Raw genomic sequence first — 25152 nt, 5'->3', positions numbered from 1 at the left:
ACAACGCCACTCCGTTCGCCACGATGGTTCCTCACGAGGTAAATGAAGATGTCCATCACGCCTCCAAAGTCTCTGATGACCGCCGTGGGTGTGAAGAAGAGACCGTCTGCCATGATCTTGAGATTTAGTTCGATGCTCATGAAGATAACAAAGACGTACTCCCCGATCTTTAACGACATATAATTTGTTTTTGTTCCAAATAAGGGAGTTGAAGTGACAGGTGACAGGCTCTCACATTGTTGATGCTTTTCTTACCTGCAGGGTGGGAACGTGCATGATCCTGGTGAAAGGTGACTCAAACATCATGGAGATGCAGGAGCAGATGGTCACGATGATCATCACCCAATCCAAATAGGTGACCAGGCCCAACAGGTCACTGCAGGCATAAATGTTGAAACACATTTACGCACGCATTTAGTGATAAAACCGCTGTGAAACTCTACAAAGTTAAACTTAACATATTTAAAGTGCATGTTCCATAATCTGTGGACAGTGTTATGTCATAAGAATGAACTATTTGTTGCAGTAAATTATAAATTGGTTAAAATGGTTATCATTTGACTTTTTCAATCCTTGCTGTATTTTTTTAAGCATTTCTGCCAGTGGTGAGAGGTTTGACTCGAATCAATAAGAATACAAACCTGAACCAAATAGCTGTTTTCAATTTTATTTCATTTCAACCAAATTTAAGAAGGTTTTTTTCAGGTGTGATATATAATTTTTAACAATACTTACTAAAGTTGGTGGTACTTTGTGTTCCTCACCACTCCTGTGATTGGGTCCGTCATAGATCTGGTGATGGATTCATAGAAATAAATGATGATAATACATGCTTAGAAAGTCTTATCATTTAGTTTTCATAGAAAACCACGTGGATTAAAGTGAAAAAAAAAACATTTGAGAGTAAATCCACAGATTTTTTTTGTAAATGTGTTGAAAAAACAAAATAATTAATGCAGTAAGAAACAAAAAACTTCAAACCATGGAACCAATACCTACAAAAGGTTTGCCTTTACAGACCGAAAGCTTAGTTTAAATGTGGGTGTTAATGATTTTCAAAGCTGTTACTATAGTGTGATTAGTTAAATAAATCAGGCATTTAAATCCAAATAAATACTAATGTTTTGATTTCATCAATAGTAGCAAGTTATCTTACGCGTTGAAGCGAGCTCGAACGATCATTCGGCAAAAGTTCCTGAAACGGTGTTCCCGGCCGACAATGAATAAAGGCTTATCGAAGTACGGGTGGTTTTCCCTCAGCTCTTCCTCTTGGACTTTTCTGTCAAGACCGAAGACCAGAAGAAGGGAAAAGTCAAACAGCGGTTCAGCACCAAAGACAGCGTAAACGTCAATGTAAGCTGTTGCCTACGATGAATGCATTTTTATGTGTGACTACCGTTTCATCTCTGCCTGCTCTTTCTTTTCTTGGATCATCTTGATCTCGCTGTCCTCTCTCTGGGCGTTACGGTAGCGGACCGTGCTGGAATGCTTACAAAATAAAGACTCCGTTACATAAACGTATTCTCTTGGAAATCCAAGGCCGGGTGGCTGATAAAAGCGGACTTTGACAATAAGTTTGTGATAGAAGAATATTTGGTTTTGTTTGCGTATCCGATTTCAGTCAGCCAGTGTCTGCTCTTACTCAACATAGCATAAATAAGATGTTTCGTTTAACACAATGTGAGCGAGATGGAAGCGAAAAAGGACGCAGTAACATTGGGTCCATTGTTTTTCCAAATAAATCAATACTCACATCTTGGGTCAGGGTCTCCAGCGACTTCCCTCGGCTGATCCTCTGACTGGTGGAACCGTGTCGTAAAGATCTGCGCTCTTGGCGTATGTGATGTTGCACACTGAGGATGGAACGTTCCTTGGCCGGCTGCCCTTCCAACGACCCGCTGAGCATCCGCTGCCTTGTGCAAGCCCTACATTAAAGAAAGGACATCGACTACGTTCACCTTGACATATTGTTCTCCATTCCCCCCACATGGATGGCCGGGATCAAAGAACCTTTCAAATAAATGCGTTTTACGTCTTCCTACCGTAGTATTTTGCTGATAGTTGTTTCCTTTTCCAGCAGGTTCCGAGCCTGGATACTAAATATTGACCTGCGAAGCTAAGAGGGCGACACAGATTGCGAAACACAGGAAGTTAATTAAGTTGGAACAACTGATGAATGTAGACCATGGCATATAAAAAAAAAACATCATAGATCGCCATTGGTTTTATAACTTAGGATTAGTCCCAAAGTTATATAAAGGAACAAAGTTTTAAAGCTGATACCTACATGCCTGTGTATTGGAGTTGGCAGTAAATTGAGCATTAAATCACCTTTTGGTCGATATACTTATTGTCTTCGATGGCCGAGCGTTTGGAGTGGTCGCAGGAGGACGAGGAGGCTGAAGGGAGTCGCCGAAAGAGACAGCTGGGGTCCTGATGTTGTCTGTCAATGAACTGCTTCATGAAGCTCTCCCTTGTGGACGTGGACACCGTAAAAAAGGCAGCGGTAAACATTTAGGCACCTTAATGGAGGTAATCGTTGTAGCGGGCACATTTTATAACATGAATGATGAATGGCCATTGTGAGGCAGACTGCTTCCAATGAAGTTCTCTATAGAGAAATTTGAACTAAAGATTTTTTTGTTTAATTTAAAGTCATCCACTTACCTGATTCTGGGCACGGTGAAGTCGGACGGCAGCTTAGAGATCTTAACCATCTGAGGTCTGTTGGGAAACTTTTCAAAGATCCTTAATCGGAGCGGGAGCTTCTCTTTGGTGTCGGCATTTGCCTCACTTTGCTTGAGCTAAATGAGGAATGACAGTGGAAAGTTACCCGTATTGCATCAAACGCAATGGCCGGTAAAGAAGCTAATGTGTTCAAATATGAGCTTTTGCTGATGTAAAACTAAGACACCACAACTACCTATATTTTACAGTATAAATGCTTCAAAAACAGTTAAAAGGAAAAAGCTGTCAAGCTTGCAAGGGGAAGGAATCTTGCTCCCGTTACAGAATTTGGGTTCGGCCATGGCAAAAGCTAAATTATTTGCAAATTAATTGTTTTGATTTTCAGCCAAAATGATGTTTGGAATTAGTTTTAAGACTGCCAATGCACGAGGACATTCATTTTCTGTTATTATATTTTAAGATCATATATATTGTAGGCAGGTGTGATCAAAATTATTTCAACACTGCATATACTGTAATAGTGAGTCGGACATTTGTTTTTTAAATATTCATAAAATGGGTTAAGGTTAGGGGGTAGGGGAAATATAATGACATCTGAATACAAGTGGATGAAATAGACAAAAAGAAAAAGCCACATAACGTAGGAAGAGACACATTACATGGGTTTAGGGGAAATTGAACGATTGATTTTAACAGCGGAGGTGGAAAATAGCGTGGATCTTCAAAATTCTGCCTGATGATGGCAGCAACGCGCTGACCTCCGGCACGCTAACACACGCACATTTCGGCACACTTATTGAGATGTGACTTACTTTTGAGAAAATAATGGAAGAAGCCAACAAAAGAGAGAAAACAAAGATTACTTTGGAGTGGTTGGTGGACAAAAGGGAACAGCAATAGAACAATGTTCCAAGTAGCAAAAGGCTTGACAAAATAAAATGACAAAAGCGAAATGATAGCAATTCTTTCCATTTAATTACATATGGGGGAGGCTGATTATAAATCCTGGCAGGTAGTCTGTGTGTGGGTGGGTGGGTGCCTGGAGATAACCTTTGATGCGTTACCGATCCGAACCGTCGGCGTACTGCCTTGAAAGCAATGGCGAATGGCAGCTTATCATTCAGAGCAGGCCACTTGCTGGGTGGCAAATGGGTTGAGCTTGGTTAATGTTTTGCACTCTGTCCGCTCTAGAAAACACCCTCCTGTCTGACTGTGTGGCGTGACAACACTGCCATTAGATTCCGGGCATTTTGCTTCTTTCTTTTCTGTATTTGTAAGTGTCTTTTCACTTGTGCGTGGGTGAGAGGAAGATTAAAGAGTGATGCGCCACTGTGTGCTTGCTTGCCAAATGTTCTTGAATTCTGATGGCAGATATTATACATACAAAATGTGTTAGACCCAGAAATGTTTGGACAGTGACAAGTTTTTCTCATCAATAAACCATGAAGATTGACACAGATCCATAACTATTGAAATTGTACCCCAAAAAATTATGAGGTAATTTTGTGGGTCAGCATTCTTAGAAAAATGATGATTTAACGGGAGAGGGGGCCGACATTGGAAATGAGGATGTAGTTGTGTTTATCACAAAATATGAAATTGAAAGTAGGTCAGTTGAGGAAGTACAAGAACTTTACAAGTTTAAAAAAGAGACTGAAGCACCATAACTGGGCATCCGTGACTGAAACAAAGAAGGAAGCACGCTAGAGAAAAGCATGGCGATTCATTTATCATCTGGAATTAAAAAACAGGATTTTTTTTTAATGGTCCACTTTTAGTGATGCTGGCCGAGGAAATAAGGTTGGCTAAAGCCTTGTTGTTTTGGTTCCAATGCTATTCACTAGATAACTATGTATATTTTACTGCAGTTTAGCCCCCAAATAAACCCAATTCATTGGCCACACATCACTTGGTCAAGATATGTTATATAAACATGTTCCAAATTTACAACAATCGATTTTGTAGTCTGAGCAGTAAAGCCTCAGAGTTAAAGGAATTTTAATTTGCTGTCAATTCAAAAACACAAAAATAAAATCCCCCTTTGTGGTGTAGGGGAAAAAAAAGGTGTGCTCTGAGGCGCTGCAATTCTCGGATAGAAAAGAAAAGTGTTGAATCCTGTCCAATTGAAAGCACCAAACACAAGAACAATGCCTGCAAACAGGGGACAACAATCCAGAATTAATATGTACCCTACAGTAGTGCTCCCTAAGGTTCAATTGGTCTGACACAAAGAAAGGTCCCATTAAAGCTGAACTTTCAATGAATTTCTGTTGTGCCGACTTGTAACGTTGTTTTTTGCAAAACTTTCCAAAGTTTAAATCACATATTCAACTCGAGATCTTTGACACAAGCCAATTATTTGTGTTTATTTCCATTGTGGGCATTCCGACGGAGAGAAGAAATAAGGCAACGGTACACTGGATTTAATTGAATTTAACCCTGGGAGCACAGTGCCACGTACACTGTAGTACTGGAGAGTATTTAGATTGTATAAGACGTGCTATTTTACCTCACGGCAATTTACGTCCAGAGTTCGTTGTAAAAAAAAAAAGGTGTTTGTCAGCTTTACTTGAACAGTTTCCTTTGTTCGCTGCTCATCTATTGACGCTGTGCAAGGTTGTTCACCTGTGCTGCTATTGCCATTAAGCCACCATGGATCACTATTAACCTGACAGTACATGTGTTAAAACTCGGCACCCTCCGCGGTCGATGTACAGGATCAATAACGTGAGCATTAATAAAGGGCAAAGGGGAAAATGCATGACTTTTCGGGCCATTGTGTTCTGTTCCAGCTTTAGGGCCAATTGCTACAGTCCAGCTACGAAACAGTTTGCTTACAGTACGTGTTGCTGTAAGTCTACATATTCTTTGTATTCTCCAGAGTGTGACGGTGAATGGATGAGATTTACTGTAACAATGGAGCGAAGACTAATGTGTTTTGCCTTGAGGAGTCACTCAGTCGAACCCACCACGGCTTCCTCCTTCATTCAAGCCAATTTCAGGCTCGGCTAAGCTAAACAAGCTGAACCTCTTATTCAAGCCATTTTCCAGACCGAGGCATAAAAAAAGAAGAGATTAATGTGAAATTTAGCTTTAGTCCCATATTTGAACACCAGGGGGGAAATTAGTTGGCCTCTAGGCGCCTAGGTTTCAGGTTGGTTGGGTGAGAGGAGAGTCTAAGATACCTGTCAACTTATAAGTTTTTCCCATATTTTATACGTTTTTTGATCATTTCAAATTGTGTCCGCCATATAACAACTTTTGTACAGGATTTTTTTAGTACGTTTTTTTGTAAAACCGATCTCGTTTTACCCATTTCGGCTCTAATCCGGATCGTCTCGGTCACTGGTAGTAGACAAAAACGTCATCGTCGAATGCCAATATTGTCATGCTTTAACGCGCGTGCATTCCCATTTTCACTATACTATAAATATATCGCGTCAGCAAGCAATGTACCCAGACAGTCAAGCTGTCAGCGTCACACAGCGACATCTACAGAATCTTAAATTTAGTGCATACTGATTAGGCACCCCGTCGTCCACTTTGGAGAACATTTTAGACTTTTAAGTGCGCCCTACATGAGTAAATATGTGCCACGCTACATTTGTACATTTTTTTATCGCTTAATAAGGGGAATTGCAATCATTAATAAAGGGAGCAATTGGCTGAGGTTGACAGGTATGGTCTAAAATAGATGTTAAATGATGTACAGAGCAATAATTCTGGATAAATTTCTTCCGCCACTGATTTACACCAAAGTCAATGGAGCGGATTTGAGTCTGCTGTCCCATGTTTGAATATAATAAAGTTATTTCTTTTTCAAACCTTAGCAGTTTTATTGCAGAGTTTAAAAATTCCTCCTTTTACTGTGACACGTCTATGACTAAGGCTAACATTAATAAGTATGTATATCATGCCATTTAAAAACCTACTTGCACAAGACACATTTGGGTTGAGTCCCCCCATGTTTCAGGGCCCATTCAACCAGCTAACCTACCCAGGGGAAGGAGAGCTGAGTGACGGAGCGGGTTCACCCTCTCCTCCTCTCATTAGTTGGCTAATGAGGCGTGGCGTCGAGCCGCACAGCTCATAAAGCTCTAATAGCTACCTTCACCATTCAAAACAACATACAGCGGTGCACTATTATCTATAAAACACACTTCGTCTCTCTTTCAGGGCTTTTGGCAAATCATTGCTGGCCTTGTTTTTGCGTCAAGTCTAAAAAAAAAACAATAATATGGGAAATAAAACGCATTCGGAGTTTTCCGTTATTGCATTTGAAATGCGATTGACCAACAGCGAAATGGGACTGAAACAGTGTTTTGCCCTTTGTGGGTTTATTTTACAAAGAATAAAAAATCAGATTATGGCTCAGTGAAGTCTAATCTATCGAATTCAGTAAAGCACCCCCTACGGTGTGAGTGGGACTTTAAAGTTGTCAGCTACTGGAGGGAAATATAAACAGATGAGAGGAAAAACAAAAGTGCTGACTGAGAAAAAAATGATATTATGTACCCATGATATTTGAGACCTAGATTGCATAAACACACACTTTGGGATTTATAATATGTGACACCTGCTCTGTTCAAATAGGGAAAAAGGCACAATTATTTCGGTGTGTAATTTACTTCTGATCATTCGTTTTGAAGCTGCTGAGGCATTTATTGTAACGGTAATACAAAATGACAATGTTTCACAACTCGTTTGTGTCAACACTTTTACATGAGCGGCACTTCGTGAAAAAAAACCGAATAAAAGAACAGGTAACTTGGGCTATTTCCATAAAAAATATATCTCCATAAGGTGGTAAGGAATCCTCTCATAGAGCATTTTAGGTGCCTGTAGTGGCATTAAAATGAATCTGTTAGAGCATATTGCCTGGGAATTCTCTGAGGGGTCTCTGGGGGTGGCTCTTTGTCTTTCTGCACTCTCCTCTCTCTCTATAGGCTTTCTTCTCTGTCGCTAAATCCCCCTAAATAAGCCCTCGCTCCATGAATTCCCTCAAATGAAGTGCAGACTTTTAGTTTAATTAAAAACAATCAGCTTTCCTCACCTCCATAATGCATTCGATCTGGTTGAGATACACTGGAGTGCTACTCTCAAGTCAAAGGCAAATTCGCTTTAGTTTTGTGCAAGCCAACATCTATCGTCTTTTTGAATTGTGATTTTCACAGCTCCTTTTTCTCCTGAACAATTTCTCCAATGCATCTCATGACTCATCTACCTGGCCTGAGGTGGTGTGCGACTGCAACACATTTTCCTATAAACACACCCACATGATTACCATCACAACTGCAACCTGAGGGGTAAACACTATTTCCACCCCTCTTTAAATTGGACGATATTTACTCGCACAGGTTAAACATTACTGCCCATCTCCTGCACCCCCACTTTTACCCAGTGGTGTCAAAAATACGGCCCCCAGGCCGGAAGCGGACCACTAGAGTCAGAGTTTGTAGCCCATTCAAACTGTACATGCAGAATAAAATACATTTCAATTTCTTATTCGCAGTCACATTTGACTTTAATGGCATTATGAGTAGGCAAGCAACTTTAAAATGCCCCAAACACAACCGAAAGTAACCTCGAAATCCCCCAAAATCAACAAAAACAATCAATGAACAGGAAGCAGACCAGAAATTCCCCCAAAACCAACAGGAATCAATTCAAAATTTAAAAGAAATACTCTAAAATGACAAGAGAGTGACACAAAACTAACTTCATGTCTAATTCGCTTAAACTGGCAGTGGATTGGACGTCTAGCGCCGTCAACGGCGACCAATAAGTTAACTTTTCTGGCCAAAAATAAATAAATCTAGTCGCAAAATCAAACTGAATTTGGCACGCCATAAAAAAAGAGGCAGGATATAAAGGCATCCTTTGCATCAATCCGGACATAACATAACGTTTTGCATAATTTTTTTGCACATTCTCTGGGCATAAAGGACATGGAAGAGTGTGTGGGTGTGCAGTGACGGAGCGTCACTTCTGGTTTCCTCTACTGTCCGTCTAACAGTCTGCCGTCTTTTTATTAAACCTTTGGAGCCAACCTAATTTCACGCACTAAATGCATTATCCTAATCAACACTGAGGAGTGTGCGTGTATTTTCAAGAGCACACAACAATGCGATGTTTGTTGCAGACGGCGTCCATGCGTAAACGTGAGAGTGATGAAGGCGCCACTCAGGCATGAATTGACATCATTTACCTTCAAACATGTCATTAAAAGTGGCACAGCGAGCTCTGATCATTTTGCAAACTCAATCATGCAACCAATTCGTAATTCGAGTAGCAGAAATACCTCAAATAAAAAATAACAGGCTGCTAGTAGATGTTGATCAGGGTATCAAATATTCTATAATAATATCAGGGCATGAAATATTTGGACTTTGACACCCACCTGATTAGGGTTAGGCAAGCAATTGATTATTTAGTTAATCAACTAATCTATTAATCTACAAAATGGCGCTCAGACATCAATTTATAGCCTTTTTAGGCCTTGTTTCTATTCTTTCTATTCTCAAAATGAATCAATCAAACATATTTAACAAAAAATAACTATTCACGTATACTGCTTTTATCCTATACAGTCTCACCCTAAATTTGTACAAATTCAGAACGTAAGTATGCTAAGGTTTTGAATAAAAATCTCATCTCAGGTCATGTTTTGTTGTTTTATTAGACTTTAAAAATAATAACACTGCTTCTTCCTCAGCAAGCAATACGCTCTATAAAAAAAGACTTGATGAATGGCTCACTGGCAGCATGCATAATTGTGCAGGTAAGCTTTATTGCTTCAAGCTTGACTGCACATTTGAATTTCCATTTCAATGTTCCACACCTTCACACTTGAAAGTCACACGCACACACCCATGCACTGTAGATGTCGGCTTTTCTTGGGTAGACGAAGCATAATACAATGGCACCCAAGTGGAGCTGACATGTTTGGCTGCTTTACCGACACTTATTTCTGATGTATATAGAGCATGACAGAGATTGTGAGAGGTTGAGCTTTGATTCATGGTAACCGCCAAACATCATATGAGCCACCCTGGCTACATTTTTCGAAATTACGTTTTTCACACATGTTTAATGACATTAAAATTATAGGGAAACAAAATACAGTCTTTTGCATTAAAAAATCAATTCCGGTTCTGAGCATGGCTATTGAAAAAGTGCCATTATATCCATTTTATGAGCAATATTAACTTGACAATGCAACAATGTGCAGGATATTTTATGGTATGTTTAGATAGTTGGTAGTATATTTAGTATTTTATTCCCGAGTTGGTACCAGAGAAGTATTTTAAATAAAATGTGACAGATAATATATTGTCTGGGCTTATTGATTAAAATGTCCTTACCTGTTTAAGCTTTTTCAAGTCTTCATCCAGCTCAAGATTATCCAATATAACAGCCACAAAAAGACTGAGCAGAATCTAGAACAACAACGGGGAGAAACAACATTTTATTAGACAGCTAAAATTTAAGATTTGTTTATTTTCCCCCAAATCAAATTGATTTATTTTCATACTGTTTATCAGGAGTCAAAAAAGGTCATGCCAGAAAATAACACAGAATGTGCCATTTTGATTTGAAGTGGCCATTTCTAATGGTTCTTCGAAAAATAATTACAGTAATTCAATTTGATGTGTGTGCCATCGTCAAAGACATCCTCTGGGAAGAGGAGAAGCTATGAGTCATTCAGACACTTCACAGAATTAGGAGGACAAACACTAAAATGTTAGCACTTCGCAAGTCTGCTCTCGATTGGCTGTCAAGCTCGAGAAAGCGTAACAGGGTGATCAGGCAGTATGTAATCAAATGCATTAAGATAAGAAAACAATTTGTGAAGCTTCCGTGACATTTGTTTGCTTTTAATGCTTACAAATATTGTTTGCTCGAATGAAGTGTCTCCCCTGTTTGCCTAAGTGAATGTTAATTTTGTCAACTGGGTTTTACTGGACCATTTAAATTGTTCAGAACTCTAACATTTTTGGTTTAGAACCAAAAAAAGATGATTTGGAAATCCCTTTCAACTTGAATTAAAATAAATAAACTGCAAAAACAAATAGCTTTTGGGCTTTGTCATGTTTTCTATGTATTTACGTTTCGGGAAATGTTGGATTTCTGGGAGATTTTGGGTTTCATAAGTTGAATTTCTTTCCTTTCTTGGAACAAAATGTTTCTACTGAAGCTTTTGGGAACCTGAATATTTTGTAAGTAGAGGTATTATTGTCGTGGTTGTCTTATCTACCAGTTAAAAGTCTTACCAATGTTGCAAACAGATGGTAGAGGATGAAGTAAATGGCCACAACCGGAGCCCACATGTGACCTACTGCTACTAGCGTCTGATCCATAACATCGACCCAGCCCTCCTGGGTCAAAATCTGAAACATGGACATGAAAGCCTACAAGCAGAGAAAAAAAACAAGGTTCACAGTGAGAGTGTAAAGAAGCTCGATAGTGACACAAGATGAAGATGAAATGAACATGATTCATCTTGGTGACTACATTTTTCTCTCCTGCCATTGTGAGATATACAAACATCATCATCTACTGCACGAAGAGGTCGAAAAATGCAAGGGTGTCAGACTCGGGTTGGTTCACGGGCCACGTTAACTTTAACTTGATTTCATGTGGGCCGACCATTTTCGATATAATATTTTCATTATTTTTTTTATAAATGGATTAAAAGAACTGGATCAAAATCCCTGAATATTCTGTTTTTTATAGGTCTAAACAAGGTTTATTTGAGCTTTTTTCTTAGTAAGGGAAAATCTCTTTTAATCATTATATTCCATATTAAAGTGGAAAACAGAAAATATTTCTATATTTTTTTATATTTTACAAAATGATTTTTGAACTAAAAACACAAAGAAAAAAATGGATTGGAAATATCAAATATATATATATATATATCCTAAAACAGAAAGTCGGCACTAATGATTTACTTTCCCGGGCCACACAAAATGATGCGGCGGGTCAGAATTGGCCCCCGGGCCGCCACTTTGACACCTGTGCGCTAGAACATCCTAAATAGATCTTATGAAATTTTGCATGTCTATGGAAAACGCCACCATCTAGTAGATAGCATGAGCACCAGACTTTAATGAGTCACGCTTCTTCGGCCACTGGTTGGATAATGGAAGATGTGTTATTACGGCATAATCGATGTACTCCTCGGAAGTACAAGTGGGTAAAGTCGAGGGTGTCAAGAAAAGACTTCCATTATTTACGCACTTACGCTCAATTACCTCGAAAGAGACATTTATTCAGTACATTACAGAATTAGGTTTTTGTGGCCTGCCATTAACTGTTATTAATGAGCCAAGTAGATGTGTCACAGCATCATCAAACTGAATATATCAAATTAGATTTGAACTCAACTATAGTTATTGTACTTTCACCATGGCAATCTTGAGATTTAAGGTAAACACTTAAAAGTGCTGTACACATTATTAGCAATTATTTTTGTCAGGTTCGCCATTATACATCCACTAAAAAACACGTATAAATAAAGAGAAAATACGTCCTTCTTAATTTTCACTTGCAAGGAGGATGGAAGTTGATGACCGCTCCCCAAAGGCGCTCTGCCCTTTCTTTTCTTTTGTTCATTTTTATTACATCCGGAGGCCCTGATTAGATGTCCCAACTCTAAAGGGAGGGGTGGATTACACGAGTGGGACGTCAAAGTTTTAAAAAGACATTCACAATCTCATAACTATGTCAAAACACAAGGCACAAGGACTCCAAGACGTTATGAATAATGATCAACAAAACGTCCTTCGTTGGTGGCAAGAAATGAGAATAATGGCCAGTCTTTGTCTAGAGCAAGAATGCGTTCAAATTCAGGCAAAGTATGATGTATGATATTAATGCACGCATAACTTCAACATTCCCCGACCGAAGCATGGTAGTTTCTTACCCTTGGGAAAGTGGTGAAGCGATCCAGGTCTTCCACAAAGCAGAACATCTGAAGACTGATGGCCGACATGACGATGAGAAGGCTGGCGGTGAACACCACCAGGCTGCCCAATTTTTTACCCGGGCCAAATATCTTGTAGACAAAGTCTTCTAATGCTGGGGAGATCTTAATCAAACGTACCACACGAAGTACCTTTGAAAAAAAAGGAAAATGTGCCTTTTATGGAAACCTAGCAAGAATAGTTTGGTAAAGCAAAGGTGACAATAGAATAAAAAATATTAATGCAAAATCTCTGTATAGCGTATTTTCTGGATTACAAGTCACATTTTGTAGTGCAATGATTTTAAATCAGGGGTGTAAAAAAACATGGCCCGCTAGTCAAAACAGCTTTAAATATGCATCTTTTGGATTGGATTACTGTATGATGGCATATAAACAGTATTTTCCAGCAGCTACAAATTAGGCAGAGACAATGGCGCTCTCACATCACTGCCAGAATGTTCCTGGCCCTCACAAGACGTTGAAATGATTTGCATGAAATGTAATTATACGATGTATTGTGACACAGACACAGACATCTGATTTATTTTAAACCGATATTGGCAGCACGCTCTCTCACTGCCCACTAAAGGTTCCAGAATCATCCATTGGCGTCTTTCTGAATGAATCAGACGGACTGAGCTGTTGACTCATGCCGCTAGTCGAACCATTGCCATTCTGAGCACAGATAGAGTAGAGGGCTCCTTGGGATGATTAAAAATCATTCTGAGTCATGTCAAAATTGATGAGTGTGGCTGGAGATGCATGTGGAATTTTGTTTGGATTGAAAGACGATCAGTCAAGGCGAAGGACAACCATTCAATTTGATATACAGAGTAAAAATATCATCGTTCTGCATTAAGCACCGCTCGTAAATTATCCTTTATGAATCATCGGCTGTATGGATGAGCAATCTCAGCAATTTAGACACGTTTAGCACAATAAATGGGTATGGGGGGATGATTTCTGACCTGGAAATAGGTGAACTGGGAATGGTAGAGATCTGGGTAGATGTGAAGGGTGGTCCCTACAACCAGCAAGAGTTCAAACTTGTGCAGGGAGGAGCTAAAGTAGCCAGAAAAGCCCAGACACCATATCTTCAGAAGAGCTTCCAGGTCAAATAAAACAGTAAAGGCCACCTAAAATAACAAATATTACAAAAGGACATTTGTATTTTCACAATGTTGACGTAATTATATTGAAGTGTATTTATTGGATTTATTATTATTATGGAACAAATTTGATTTACTTTAGATTGTATTTTGCATCACTATGTATTGTGCTATACAGTAATGGAACCATGGCCAGAAGTAGACAGAGGACTTGGACTAAAACTCCCATTTACCAGTTTTTTTAATTTATATCAAGCAGAGAGGAACTATTTTCACCGCGAGGACAGTACTTAAAGTAGTTACATATTTAAATATATACATTATATTTGGATAGTAATACATTGCAGTCTTTTGACATGCTTATAGCTGTAATATTTAATAAATATACACTTTGATAATTGTACTTGTACTTCTGTATAGGCGCGAAAACATGTATTGTGGTAGTTATAATGGGGGTGATCCTACTTTGGTTTTTTTGTTTATCGTGGCCATGTCTGGTCTACGTTAACCACGATATTCGAGGGATTACTGTATTACACTTTGTGTCAACCACTTGTCTAAGAGTTTTTATTGGCTTTGATTTTTTTCTTACTATTAAACTTCTTATGATATTTGGCCCAAAGGTAGCAAAGTACGTAAATAGGTATTAAAATTTTCATGAATGTGCCAGTCTGACCATAGAACAAATTATTAATTTATCATTATTATATCCCAAATATGGAGGCATTTTCACCTAAGATAGCATTTAACTGGAGAAGAAAAACAATCAAAACATCATAGTAGCTGTTATTTTTCATTTTTAAAATCTAGGTCAGAATCAGGAAAAGCCTCTCTAAATCAAACGGATTAAATGACTGAGTTTGGCGTGGCAATAATGTTTAAAAACTGAAAGGTAACTCTTACCTCTGCCAGGTAAAATTCATCATAATGCCTGCGGTGGTTGTCGCCTTTGTAATAGTTGCTCGCAGCAACGATCACGTCAACGGCGACCATACTCAAGATGAACATGTGGAACACGGACGAGCGCATCAGTTGCTGTGGAAACAAAGTAGTAATTGTGAGAACTGCCATTTCGATTTAACTGCTATTGAAACTCAAGTTATGGCTAATCCACAAAAGGGAAAAACAATTGTAATAGTATATTATATAAGGCACAACACATCCATATGTCAAACATACTCTATAGAATGCGTACGTTAAACGTCAATCCAGCAGGCACAATTCATTGCAAGTGAAAGCAATCAGCGAGCTTTTTTTTCTGAATGCAACATCAAGCCAAACAAGCAAATCAGTGTGTATTCACGGCGGCAGAAACAAGCGGAGAAAGGGGCAATCACCGTGTGTTATTTCTCGTGGGACGCGCTGTGAAATTGAACGCCTACGACAACATCGCAAGGAGGAAACAATCAGGGCACAAAGAAAAAGTGATAGAGGAAACAGACAAGAAAAACGCCCTTGCCCGTCTTGGTTTGGAAACAATTTAACAGATGTGATCACGACCCTGGAAGAACTGCACGCGTGTGGCGAGAACAGCTTGGGAGTGGGCGCAAAATATCACATGGAAAAGAGCCAAATAAGAGATGGGCAATGGGGAAGAGATATTCGACCAAAAAAGACCAAGGGACTTGGGCTAGTGCCATATTATTAGTAATAGTAATGTAGGAACGATTACATTCAGACATTTAGGTTAAGGTCAAAATCTATTTTATTAGGGATTTGGTATTATTAGTTTTCGTGCATGAGCGCACGTAATTGTAAACCCATCGGCATATTCTAATCATGTACGGAGAACATAGGATGCATTATTCCACATTCGACCTTAATATATATATATATATATACATACATATATACATACATATATACATATATATATATATACATATATATACACATATATATACATATATACATACATATATACACATATATATATACATATATACATACATATATACACATATATATATACATATATATACACATATATACACATATATACATATATATATATACACATATATATACATATATATACATACATATATACACATATATACATATATACATACATATATACACATATATATATACATATATATACATACATATATACACATATATATATACATATATACACATATATACATATATATATATATATATATATATATACACATATATACATATATATATATACATATATACATATATACATTTATATACATTTATATATACACATATACATACATATATATACATATATACACATATATATATACATACATATATATATATATATATATACATACATATATATATATATACACATACATATTTATATATATATATAAATATTTGTGGTTATAGTTGCATTTTTGGATGAAGAAAAAGCGTGAAATGGGGTACAACATTAGTATATAACAACAATATAACATTAACAGTTTTTTGGGATAACAATACCCTAAAATACCCACAACATAAGCTGTTGACGGTTTGTTTAGTTTGAATTATTGTTGGGAAACTTCTGTACTTAATAGGAAATGATTGTATAATACTAAAAAATAAAAACTTCACGGAATGGACAGCATTACTGGAGTTCCTCAGGAGTATAGAAAGCCCAGCATGTCTGCCATGTTTGAGGAGTGTTTTGCAGTAAGAATGGCTATTGTTCTGAAGTGCGTTGCCGCGGGGATATCTACAAGGAGATCCTGAGAAACCTGAAAATTTGATTCTAGCGTTTGACTTTCCCTAGTATTCCCCACTAAATTCTCTTGAGAAAATATTGCCCCGGGTGATACATTTAATGGAGCAGAAAGCTCAGAGGGAAGTCATCCGTGTTTATCCCTCTGGTTATCCCCATCTAAATCCTCCCTCCATGCGATGATGGTGCTCTGGAGGGGAAATACTGCATATTTCACATGCTATATCTCCTTTCCACATTCCTCTATTTTTAAATTCTTTCCTCACCCCTCTCATGCGTCGACACACCCCATGTTTCCCGTCGCCGCGCAATCTATCGGCAGTCTCTCGCGGCGTGAGGCCAGGCTTTGGCCCCACGCCGCTATCAACAGAAGTCCAGCTGCAAGCTGTGTTCCGCTTATCTCAAAAGCGCTGCTGTTCGAATCACGCTGACCAAATGGCGAACAGCGGCGGCCTGCCTTGTTTACTCTAGATGTCATTTATAAGTCGTTCGTAGCGACATCATTAGTGCAAACCTACGCTTTATTTAACCTTCTTAGTTGCCAGCTTACTCCACTAATATCCTATTGTCTATTGTCATTTTCAAACACAAATATAAGCCCGAGCCAAATTATGTAGTGGGTTTCACAATGGCTGCGCCTTTACAAAACACAGAAAACAATAATCACCACAATAATACAAATACATAAACCATTCTGACATCCTGCTAGACAATGTGCAATTGAAAGAATTGATTTGAGAAGATTTTAAAACAGGGGTTTCCAAACTATTCCATAAAGGCCCTTCATTAGGTGGCGGTTGTTGTTCTAATTGATCCAGCACGGACTGTTGAACCAATGAGGTTTCTTCTAAAACTATCTACACCCAATCAACTGACAGTAATAGATTGGCAGTAATCGACATCAATTTCATTTTTGCATGAAATCGTTCAAAATATTCAGAAATAACTTTTAGTGCCTCTTTAAGTGTCATTCTATCAAAAAATGAACAATATCAATAAATTCACAAGCAATTAAGGAAAGTATAAATATCATTATATTAGGTGTAAACATAAAGATTTACCTGGAGGCAGGCGGGTGCTCGCCCATGTGGTTTGTTGACATCCACGGCTACGAGTTGCCATCCCCCGGCGGCATCTTCGTGGAACATCTGTACCAGAAATAAAAACAATAACTTATTTAATAAAAGAAAAATAAATAGACACTATTATGAACAAAGGCCACCATACAAACATTCAAAAGTCCTCTTTAGCTACACGTTATCAAATCTGTGGTTTGAAAAGATTTTAGAACGATAGCGACTAAAGAGTTTTTGTCCAAACAGAGCTACCAAAAAAACTAAATCTACTTTTTACAGATCATTTTACAATAATCTCTGGTGAAAAAAAGTAACAATTCTAGAATGAGAAAATATAAACGTGAAACAGCATTGGACGAAAAATAATGACTATATCATATAACTCATTTTAACAGACATTTTTAATATCGCGTCAATGTGTTTCCTTCAGTCTTTATTCCATTTGGTTTTCCTGATTGGAACAAATGCATTATTTGAAAATTCTACATGTCACTGTCCGATTATTATTATGTCATACTAATTGGGCATTTTTGACAGACACTATTTGAGGAAGTCGGTCAGCTTTCTTAAAAAATATGACTACTATACCTGGTTTGTTGCTGTTGATGTCGTGCTACTCCGGGATCCCCACATCTGCTGAAATTGAACTCTAATTTCAGCAAAAGTCTCAATAATGACTGCAATGAACACGTTCTGTTAAAAAAAAAAACGTAAACATTTGTTGGCCACTTGGTGCAATCATTTCCAGACTAAAGAGATACAGTAATACCGCGCCACTTGGCGGATCGACTATCGCCAAATATATATGAATGCTTTATTGTGTAGGAACAATAATAGAAACATGAAATGGGGAAAAAATGCAAATCACAATTGGAGATAATTTGAAGTAAAATAATAGTACAGCGAGGGTTACAAAAGTCTAAATAATAGTAAATTGACACATAAAAACATTGTCCCTACATCATGATTATTCACCAATTTTAGCAGGTCTAGAAACCTATTAACCGCAATAAACGGGGTATTACTGTACTTTGTAAGAAAAAATTCCAACCTTCACAAGCCATGCCAGGAAGAAAATTAAAGTGATAAAATAGAAGTATGAGCGCCAACGAGGAAAACTGTCAATTGCTCGGTACATGAGAAACACCCAACCCTCCTGAGATGCAGCCTCGTACACAGTAAAGATACTTGTCCCTAAAATATAAAGCCCAAAATCAATATTGTGTCAACAGACAATGGGTTTTTTAGTTTTGTTTTGTTTTTTGTTCAGGAAACTATATTACCTAGCTCGTTGAAGCCGCTATAGCCGAGTTCCTGCCTGCTTAGGCCCAGTTCTTCAAGGTCCATACATTTAAAGCCCAAGGGACATTGGTAGCCTTCACCATCGGGGGAGCAGTGGGTGTCAGGAATGGCCAAGCTATTCCATGTCACATTGCTAAAGAAATTAAAAACAACATAACTGTTCAGGTGACTACAATTCATCCTCCGCAACATCTGAAATTTGCTCATGAATACAATAAGTGCTTTGAACCAACGCTCTCTGTTTCAAATTGCCATTATATGACAATTTAAGCACATTATTGGGTGGGCCGTAGTGAATTCCCATCAGCATTAAATGCAGAATCCAGAAATGCAATACAATACAATGATTTCACCATAAATTTAAGACAATAATAAGACAAATTGCATTTGAATATTTGCTTTTTAAGCCTGAAAATGTACATTCCACCATTTAAATTTGTCCTATAATATTTCTCTAATGATAAACAGTAAGCGTTAGTTACCCTTTCTGTGTGTCGTTGGTAACACAGTGATGGTTGAAGGTTCCAAACATCTGCACACCCAGAATTCCATAAAGTAAGAGAAAGAACAGCAGGAAGATCGATACACTCCAGATCTGCTCTCCAGAACGCCTGTCATCAACAGCAAGGATTTTGACAAATGCATTTTAGTGACACAGTTCTTTATGCACAATCAAAATTTCAGCCTGAATCAAATGCTCAAATGTACTTAAGAATGTTAGTGATGCGGGAGCGAGGAAGCTCAAAGCGGAAGTAGATCCTGAAGGCCCGTATCATAATGAGCGCTCTGGGAATTCTCAACATCCCCCACGGAGACATCTGATCCACAAGCTCCGCAATCTCAAACACCTAAAAACAAAGAGAGGCAGACGGTAGAAAAATAGTGAAATATCATCAATAAAGCTGTGGGAGCAAATCGGAAGCGGTAAAAATAAAAAAAAGAGCAAGTGTAGTAAAAACAATAAATGTGGCAATATACCTGCAACACCAGGGACACCCAGATGAAAAACACCATGAATCCGTCAAACATGCACCAGCGATCTTTCACATAGGAGTTATCCCCCTGTGAAAGGAGTAGGAGGAAATGGCAACGGAACAAATCAACAGTTATGGCTCCAAAAACAAGAATGTAACAGTTTTAATGAGAAGCAGCCCACAGCTTTCCTCTGTGCCACATAGACAGCTTGTCGGGAATTAACACCCAGTCAATATAACAACAAACACATCGATGTGTTATAATGACAATGAGTAATAATAAGCCACTATATATTAAAAGAGTAAATTACTATGTAATACAAAAAAACTGCAAAGGTCCTGAGCACAGAGAGCTCTGCGACTGCAAGTGATGCAGACATTTAAAGTCATGCTGTAGCAATGTTTAATATGTTGTTTAATTCATTTTGTTTCAATAATTAACTTGTAATGTGAACCCATGGAATTGCAAGTTAAAAAAATGTTACTGTAAGCATCAATCATTGTTTCTTTGTTTACATATACAACTGCAACTGATGAGTTTGTTACAATATGAAGTGATAGTGGTCAAACGATTCATCTAATCCCTTAAAAAAAACTGTTTTCCCTTAGTAAATATCATTAATTTTCCTTGACCAAACTCTAATAATTCATTTTTTTACTTTCCCTATGAGCAGAAACACAGCTATCAATAGGTAGATATGCAGCCATCATGCTGGGAAATTCAACCTGTTTCCAACATGATAAGCTGGGGAAAATGACAAAAGCCCTGAGGTATAAACAAAGTAAAATGTCAAGTAGACACTGGCTGCAGGAGAGTATGAGAAAGAGAGAAAGACTGCAAAATAGCAGTTTGAGTTCAGATGAACCCCTAAACAAACAAAAGCTTGAATTTGACTGGTTTGTTCATTCAGTCACATTACACATTCCTTTCCAGCAGGGATATTTAATTACAATTTAAAGTGGTCCAGTTGAAGAAGTAAAGGTCAGGAAAATCACGATATATTACTATTTATTATGATATAGTGAACTTAAGTACCTGATTTGTTTTTTTCTACATCTCCATGAAATCGATACTGAACTCAAGTCAAATTCTATCGGTATAATTAAAATCTGTCTTTTTTATTTCCATATACTACAGTATGTATCACTGCAAGTATACACAGCTGTACTTATAAATTGACATACCCTGGCAGACATGGTGAAATGCTAGCCATTTTTCTGACTCATGGTGGAAGTGATTCAGTATTTTTTTTTCCTTTTAAAAGACTTTCATGCTGTTTTCAACCATTTGTGAATCAAACCATGTCCTCATTCGCCTCTTTGTTTGTTATGCTTAACGTGCCACGTTAGCTGTTCGTGCTTTTTATGGCAGCCAGCTGTCTCTTCCGAGATAATTCTACTGAACCTTTTCTGGTTCCCTGAGAAGAGTAAAATTGATGGACTTTTAATCGATACCTCCATCTATTTTCTGTACCAAGAGTGCTCATTAAAATCATGTACGAGCAGGAGCCTACCCCAAATCTTCATTTTAAATTCATTCAAATAAAGTAAAATCTATAAATATAGAGTACTACAGAGAAAATTAGAAAATCCTGTCAGGTCAGCAATCTTCAGTGAGCTCAACCTAAGACCGACGTTTTAAAGGTTTAACACCCTTTTGAATTACACATGCACCAAAGTGTACAAAATGAGCCTTTTTACAGGGTTCTTGATCTTCTGAGTTTGTAGTTTAGGCTGAAAATCTCAATCCGAAAAGTTACAAAAAAGCACTGCTTGAGATACCGTAGTTTTTGGACTATAAGTCGCACCTGAATGTAAGTCACATTCGCCAAAGGTTGTACGATGAAAAGGAAAAAAATGCTACATATGTCGCGCTGAAGTTTAAGTTGGATGGTTGGGGGGCAGTTTTTTGATTTATAAGAAAAAACAACAAACATATGTTAAAGTAATAGTAAAATAAACCATAAAAGACAAAAATATACAGCTCTTAATGTCAGATGTTTACCGTTTTTGATAACTTTCGCCTAAAGAACACAACATAGTTTGCTTGCATAAAAACTTGTTTGCAGTCAGAGTGAAAAAAAAAAGATATATATATATGTCACACTTGGCTATAAGTCACAGGCCCAGGCAAACTATGAAAAAAGTTTTTACTATAATCCGGAAAATGCGGTATATCCAAATCTTTTTTCCCCCATAAATTGAACAGTTACCGCAACACAATCATATAAACAAATCAGTTGTGCAGCACCAAAATAAGGTCGTGTCTAGTATTTACCTGCTCATCTCTCTCTCTACATACATATCGTATAAACAAATAAATCTCTGTCCAATGAATAGTATTATTAATCTTAAAACATGCAATACGAAAAGTTCTAGTGGTAGTCCCTACCTTGATGATTCCCCTGATGTGCATCTTGGCGATCATCTCGGCGGTGTAGAGGAACATGAGCAGCGTGTCCAGGGTGAAAGTCACATACTGCAGGGGCGGATAGTGCTCAAATGTCTTTGGGGTGTTCATGCACACCGAGATGACGCTGATTATGGCACAGGCTCTCAACAAGGTGTGCACCCACTGCAGAAAGAAAGAAAAACAATATTTAATAATATTACAAACTTCATAGGGAAAAATCTGCATTGTATTTTTCTAAATCATGCATGCGTGTATGTAAAACTAACTAGTTTACCGTTTTTGAGCATAATTTGTCCACACACCGGACAGGCGTTTAATTTTTTAATCAAGCATTTTTGGAAACGGGCTATTAAATTAAAAGTCTGATTGATTAAATGAAACATGCCGACATATCACTAAAGAAGCAACAATTGTATTCATAATCATACAAGTTTGGAAATATTTGCGGAATGATATAACCATCTGCTTGTGATTGCCGGGGTGCTGGAGTCTATTCTATATGCAGTGCTTTTTTCCCCTAATATACATGAAGCTTTTACAACTTGTTTTTGGATTTTTGCCTTGTTTTCCCCATTTCAATTTCAGCCAAGAGTTTCCATTTAGGTGCATCCCTATAAAAAGAAATTACTTCTAGTAACACCGGCCAAAATGCCATTATGTGACAAACTCATGCTCAAACAGAAGTCAACGAAAAAGTGAGAAGCTTTATTGATTACTTAGTTCCCAGGTACAGCCCACTAGTTAAGAATGTTTGTTACTCCCCTTCCAGTTAATCAAGGTAAGGGACAGATGAGTTCCCAAAACAAAGAACATGATAAAAGTGCACCCACCGGTTTGTTGATCCAGAAGATATCCGCACTATCTGCTAGGGTCTCATCCGGCCCAAAATCAGTCATGGGCTGGGTCTCGACCCTGGAACTTTGTTTCCTCTTAAGCATGCTGGGGCTTGCTGTGCTATACAGAGAGTGGATCTAACAGAGAAAGCAGGTAGACCACACAGTGACCAAAGATAAACCAGCAAAACCACGGCATTCTGTATCTGCTTTCAAGTTCGGACAGGTCAAGCTTATGTCTAAGCAACTCTACCACTGAACCACGTCATCCTTAAAAGTCAGCAACTACAAGTGTAAATCATTTCTATTAAAGGTAAGACATTTGCTAGCCATTATTATACATAATATTGAGGCGTTTTTTAATGAAATTAAACTCTTTACAGACCTTTCTTTTCAAAAAAGAAAACAGTTGTCTTTTGACATTGGGTGAGATATGTATCCATGTGTGGTTAATTATATTCAACAAGAGCCATTTCGATGATAAAATCAACATATTTTGAATGGTTCTTTAGAGCACACAGTTGTCCTTGTAACCTGTTAACAACGTGATGCATGATGCTGTCATGTTCCACGACAAAGCACACATGGGACACAGGACAAGTGTATTCACATGGGAACACGTCCAGCGACTTACCAAGTGACAAAATCACGCGCGATCGTCATCATGCAGCACGAGTATAAGCAACTTAGTGCGTGTTCTGGATTGAGCGCGAGTGTGTACATTGGATTGAAAAAATTGCCGACTTTTTCAATCTGCTGCACAAAGGGAAAGGAAGGTGTCTACAGGCCATGTTAGCATATGAACAGAAGAAGAAATGGCACTCGGAATGGAGACAAAGCGCACATACCAAAGGGTAAAGTAAAGCTGAAATTGCTCCAGCACTGCACATAACATGCGATCAGGCATACCCTGCAAATAACACACAACAGTTAGTCAACGTCATGGCTTATATGGCGTACATTTACACTATATGCACATCTACAGTACGCTCAGAGAGACAGAAATGTCCACCACGTTTAACATCACGGCATTTATGCGACACGTTCTGTGAATGTGTGACCCGGTGTGGAGGAAGAAGATAGGTGGGATGAGGAAGAAAAGTGAGAAGGACTCACTGTGAGGCTCCTCATTGGTGCGTTCATCCCCAGGGCACAGAGAGGTGGAGGGACCAACCAGCAACAGCAGAGATGCAAAAATCAAGTGTCCTCGGGGTCTGAAGGTGCTGTGGCAGCAACCAGTAGTGGAGATGAGTACATAATAGTACAAAAGAGAAGATGGACTAAAGTAAAGTATATAAAACAGACTGAGTCATTGACAATTACCACACGAAAACAGACATTGCAATTTTTCGGGGTGTTCGCGATATGCATTGCAGGGTTAAAAATTGAAGACGGCACAGGTGTGAAGTGTCCAAGATCAATCTATCACTGTCATGAGCAGCTGTCATCCCTCGTTTATGTCACGCATAGCAATATAAATGTTGAGGCCTAATCCACAGGAATAGTGGATTACAGTCCATAAATTTAAATTATTTGATAAATAACAAGAAAACCGTATGCAGAATGAGCAGAACAAAACAAATTCAATATCTTCTCGCACAATGTTAACAGCTATTCTGGCTGCTCTGTGAACTTATCGACTAAAAAAGAAATTACAAAAAAGACCAAAAAAAATCTCAGCGTGATGACTGCAAACCAAAACCTGGCCATCATTTGGCTTCCCGTTTAAAATGCGCTGACATTTAGAAACAATTAGAGATTGTGATTATTGCACTTAACATGGACATATGTGAGAAAGAGTGACAAGAAAATAACAAGGGCTGGCTGCCATTATGTGGGAGGACCGGCGGCGAGAACTACAATTACCTTTCCATTTGGGGAAAGAGGACATGTTACGCGCAATCTGGATAAAATCACATCAATTGTAAATCAGTGAGCAGAGGTTTTTTCCCAAACTTTTCATAACAAGAAACTCTAACAAGAAGTTTTCACACACTGTAGAACAATGAATGAATCTCAAACTCTTTACCAAAGTTTATACAAGAACACTTACTCCAATTTCATCCAACTTAAATTGATTGAC

At 38.1% G+C, this 25152-nt stretch overlaps 1 protein-coding gene across 2 annotated transcripts in view; it reads right to left on the bottom strand.

Annotated features, from left to right (window-relative positions):
- nalcn (sodium leak channel, non-selective) overlaps positions 1-25152 on the bottom strand; it is a 34327-nt gene that overhangs the window by 7978 nt on the left and 1197 nt on the right. Inside the window, exons 2-26 of one of the 2 annotated variants that reach the window (XM_077616669.1) lie at positions 24186-24292; positions 23918-23979; positions 23067-23207; positions 22216-22398; positions 19828-19911; positions 19558-19697; positions 19332-19460; positions 18831-18982; positions 18599-18741; positions 18136-18240; positions 17533-17619; positions 14671-14802; positions 13627-13794; positions 12617-12808; positions 10962-11099; positions 10053-10127; positions 2668-2804; positions 2332-2473; positions 2043-2116; positions 1754-1925; positions 1397-1488; positions 1157-1279; positions 736-792; positions 256-376; positions 36-167 (exon numbers count right to left, since the gene is read on the bottom strand). In XM_077616669.1, coding sequence (XP_077472795.1) covers positions 36-167; positions 256-376; positions 736-792; positions 1157-1279; positions 1397-1488; positions 1754-1925; positions 2043-2116; positions 2332-2473; positions 2668-2804; positions 10053-10127; positions 10962-11099; positions 12617-12808; positions 13627-13794; positions 14671-14802; positions 17533-17619; positions 18136-18240; positions 18599-18741; positions 18831-18982; positions 19332-19460; positions 19558-19697; positions 19828-19911; positions 22216-22398; positions 23067-23207; positions 23918-23959 — 2961 coding nt within the window. In that variant the 5' untranslated portion in view covers positions 23960-23979; positions 24186-24292. The remainder of the gene's footprint in view (positions 1-35; positions 168-255; positions 377-735; positions 793-1156; positions 1280-1396; positions 1489-1753; positions 1926-2042; positions 2117-2331; positions 2474-2667; positions 2805-10052; positions 10128-10961; positions 11100-12616; positions 12809-13626; positions 13795-14670; positions 14803-17532; positions 17620-18135; positions 18241-18598; positions 18742-18830; positions 18983-19331; positions 19461-19557; positions 19698-19827; positions 19912-22215; positions 22399-23066; positions 23208-23917; positions 23980-24185; positions 24293-25152) is intronic. The other variant, XM_077616671.1, reaches the window with a different exon arrangement.

This window comes from Stigmatopora argus, chromosome 13 (genome assembly GCF_051989625.1).
Source record: "Stigmatopora argus isolate UIUO_Sarg chromosome 13, RoL_Sarg_1.0, whole genome shotgun sequence".
In the NCBI taxonomy this organism is placed as follows: Eukaryota; Metazoa; Chordata; class Actinopteri; order Syngnathiformes; family Syngnathidae; genus Stigmatopora; species Stigmatopora argus.
This window is presented reverse-complemented; position numbering and strand designations above follow the sequence as displayed.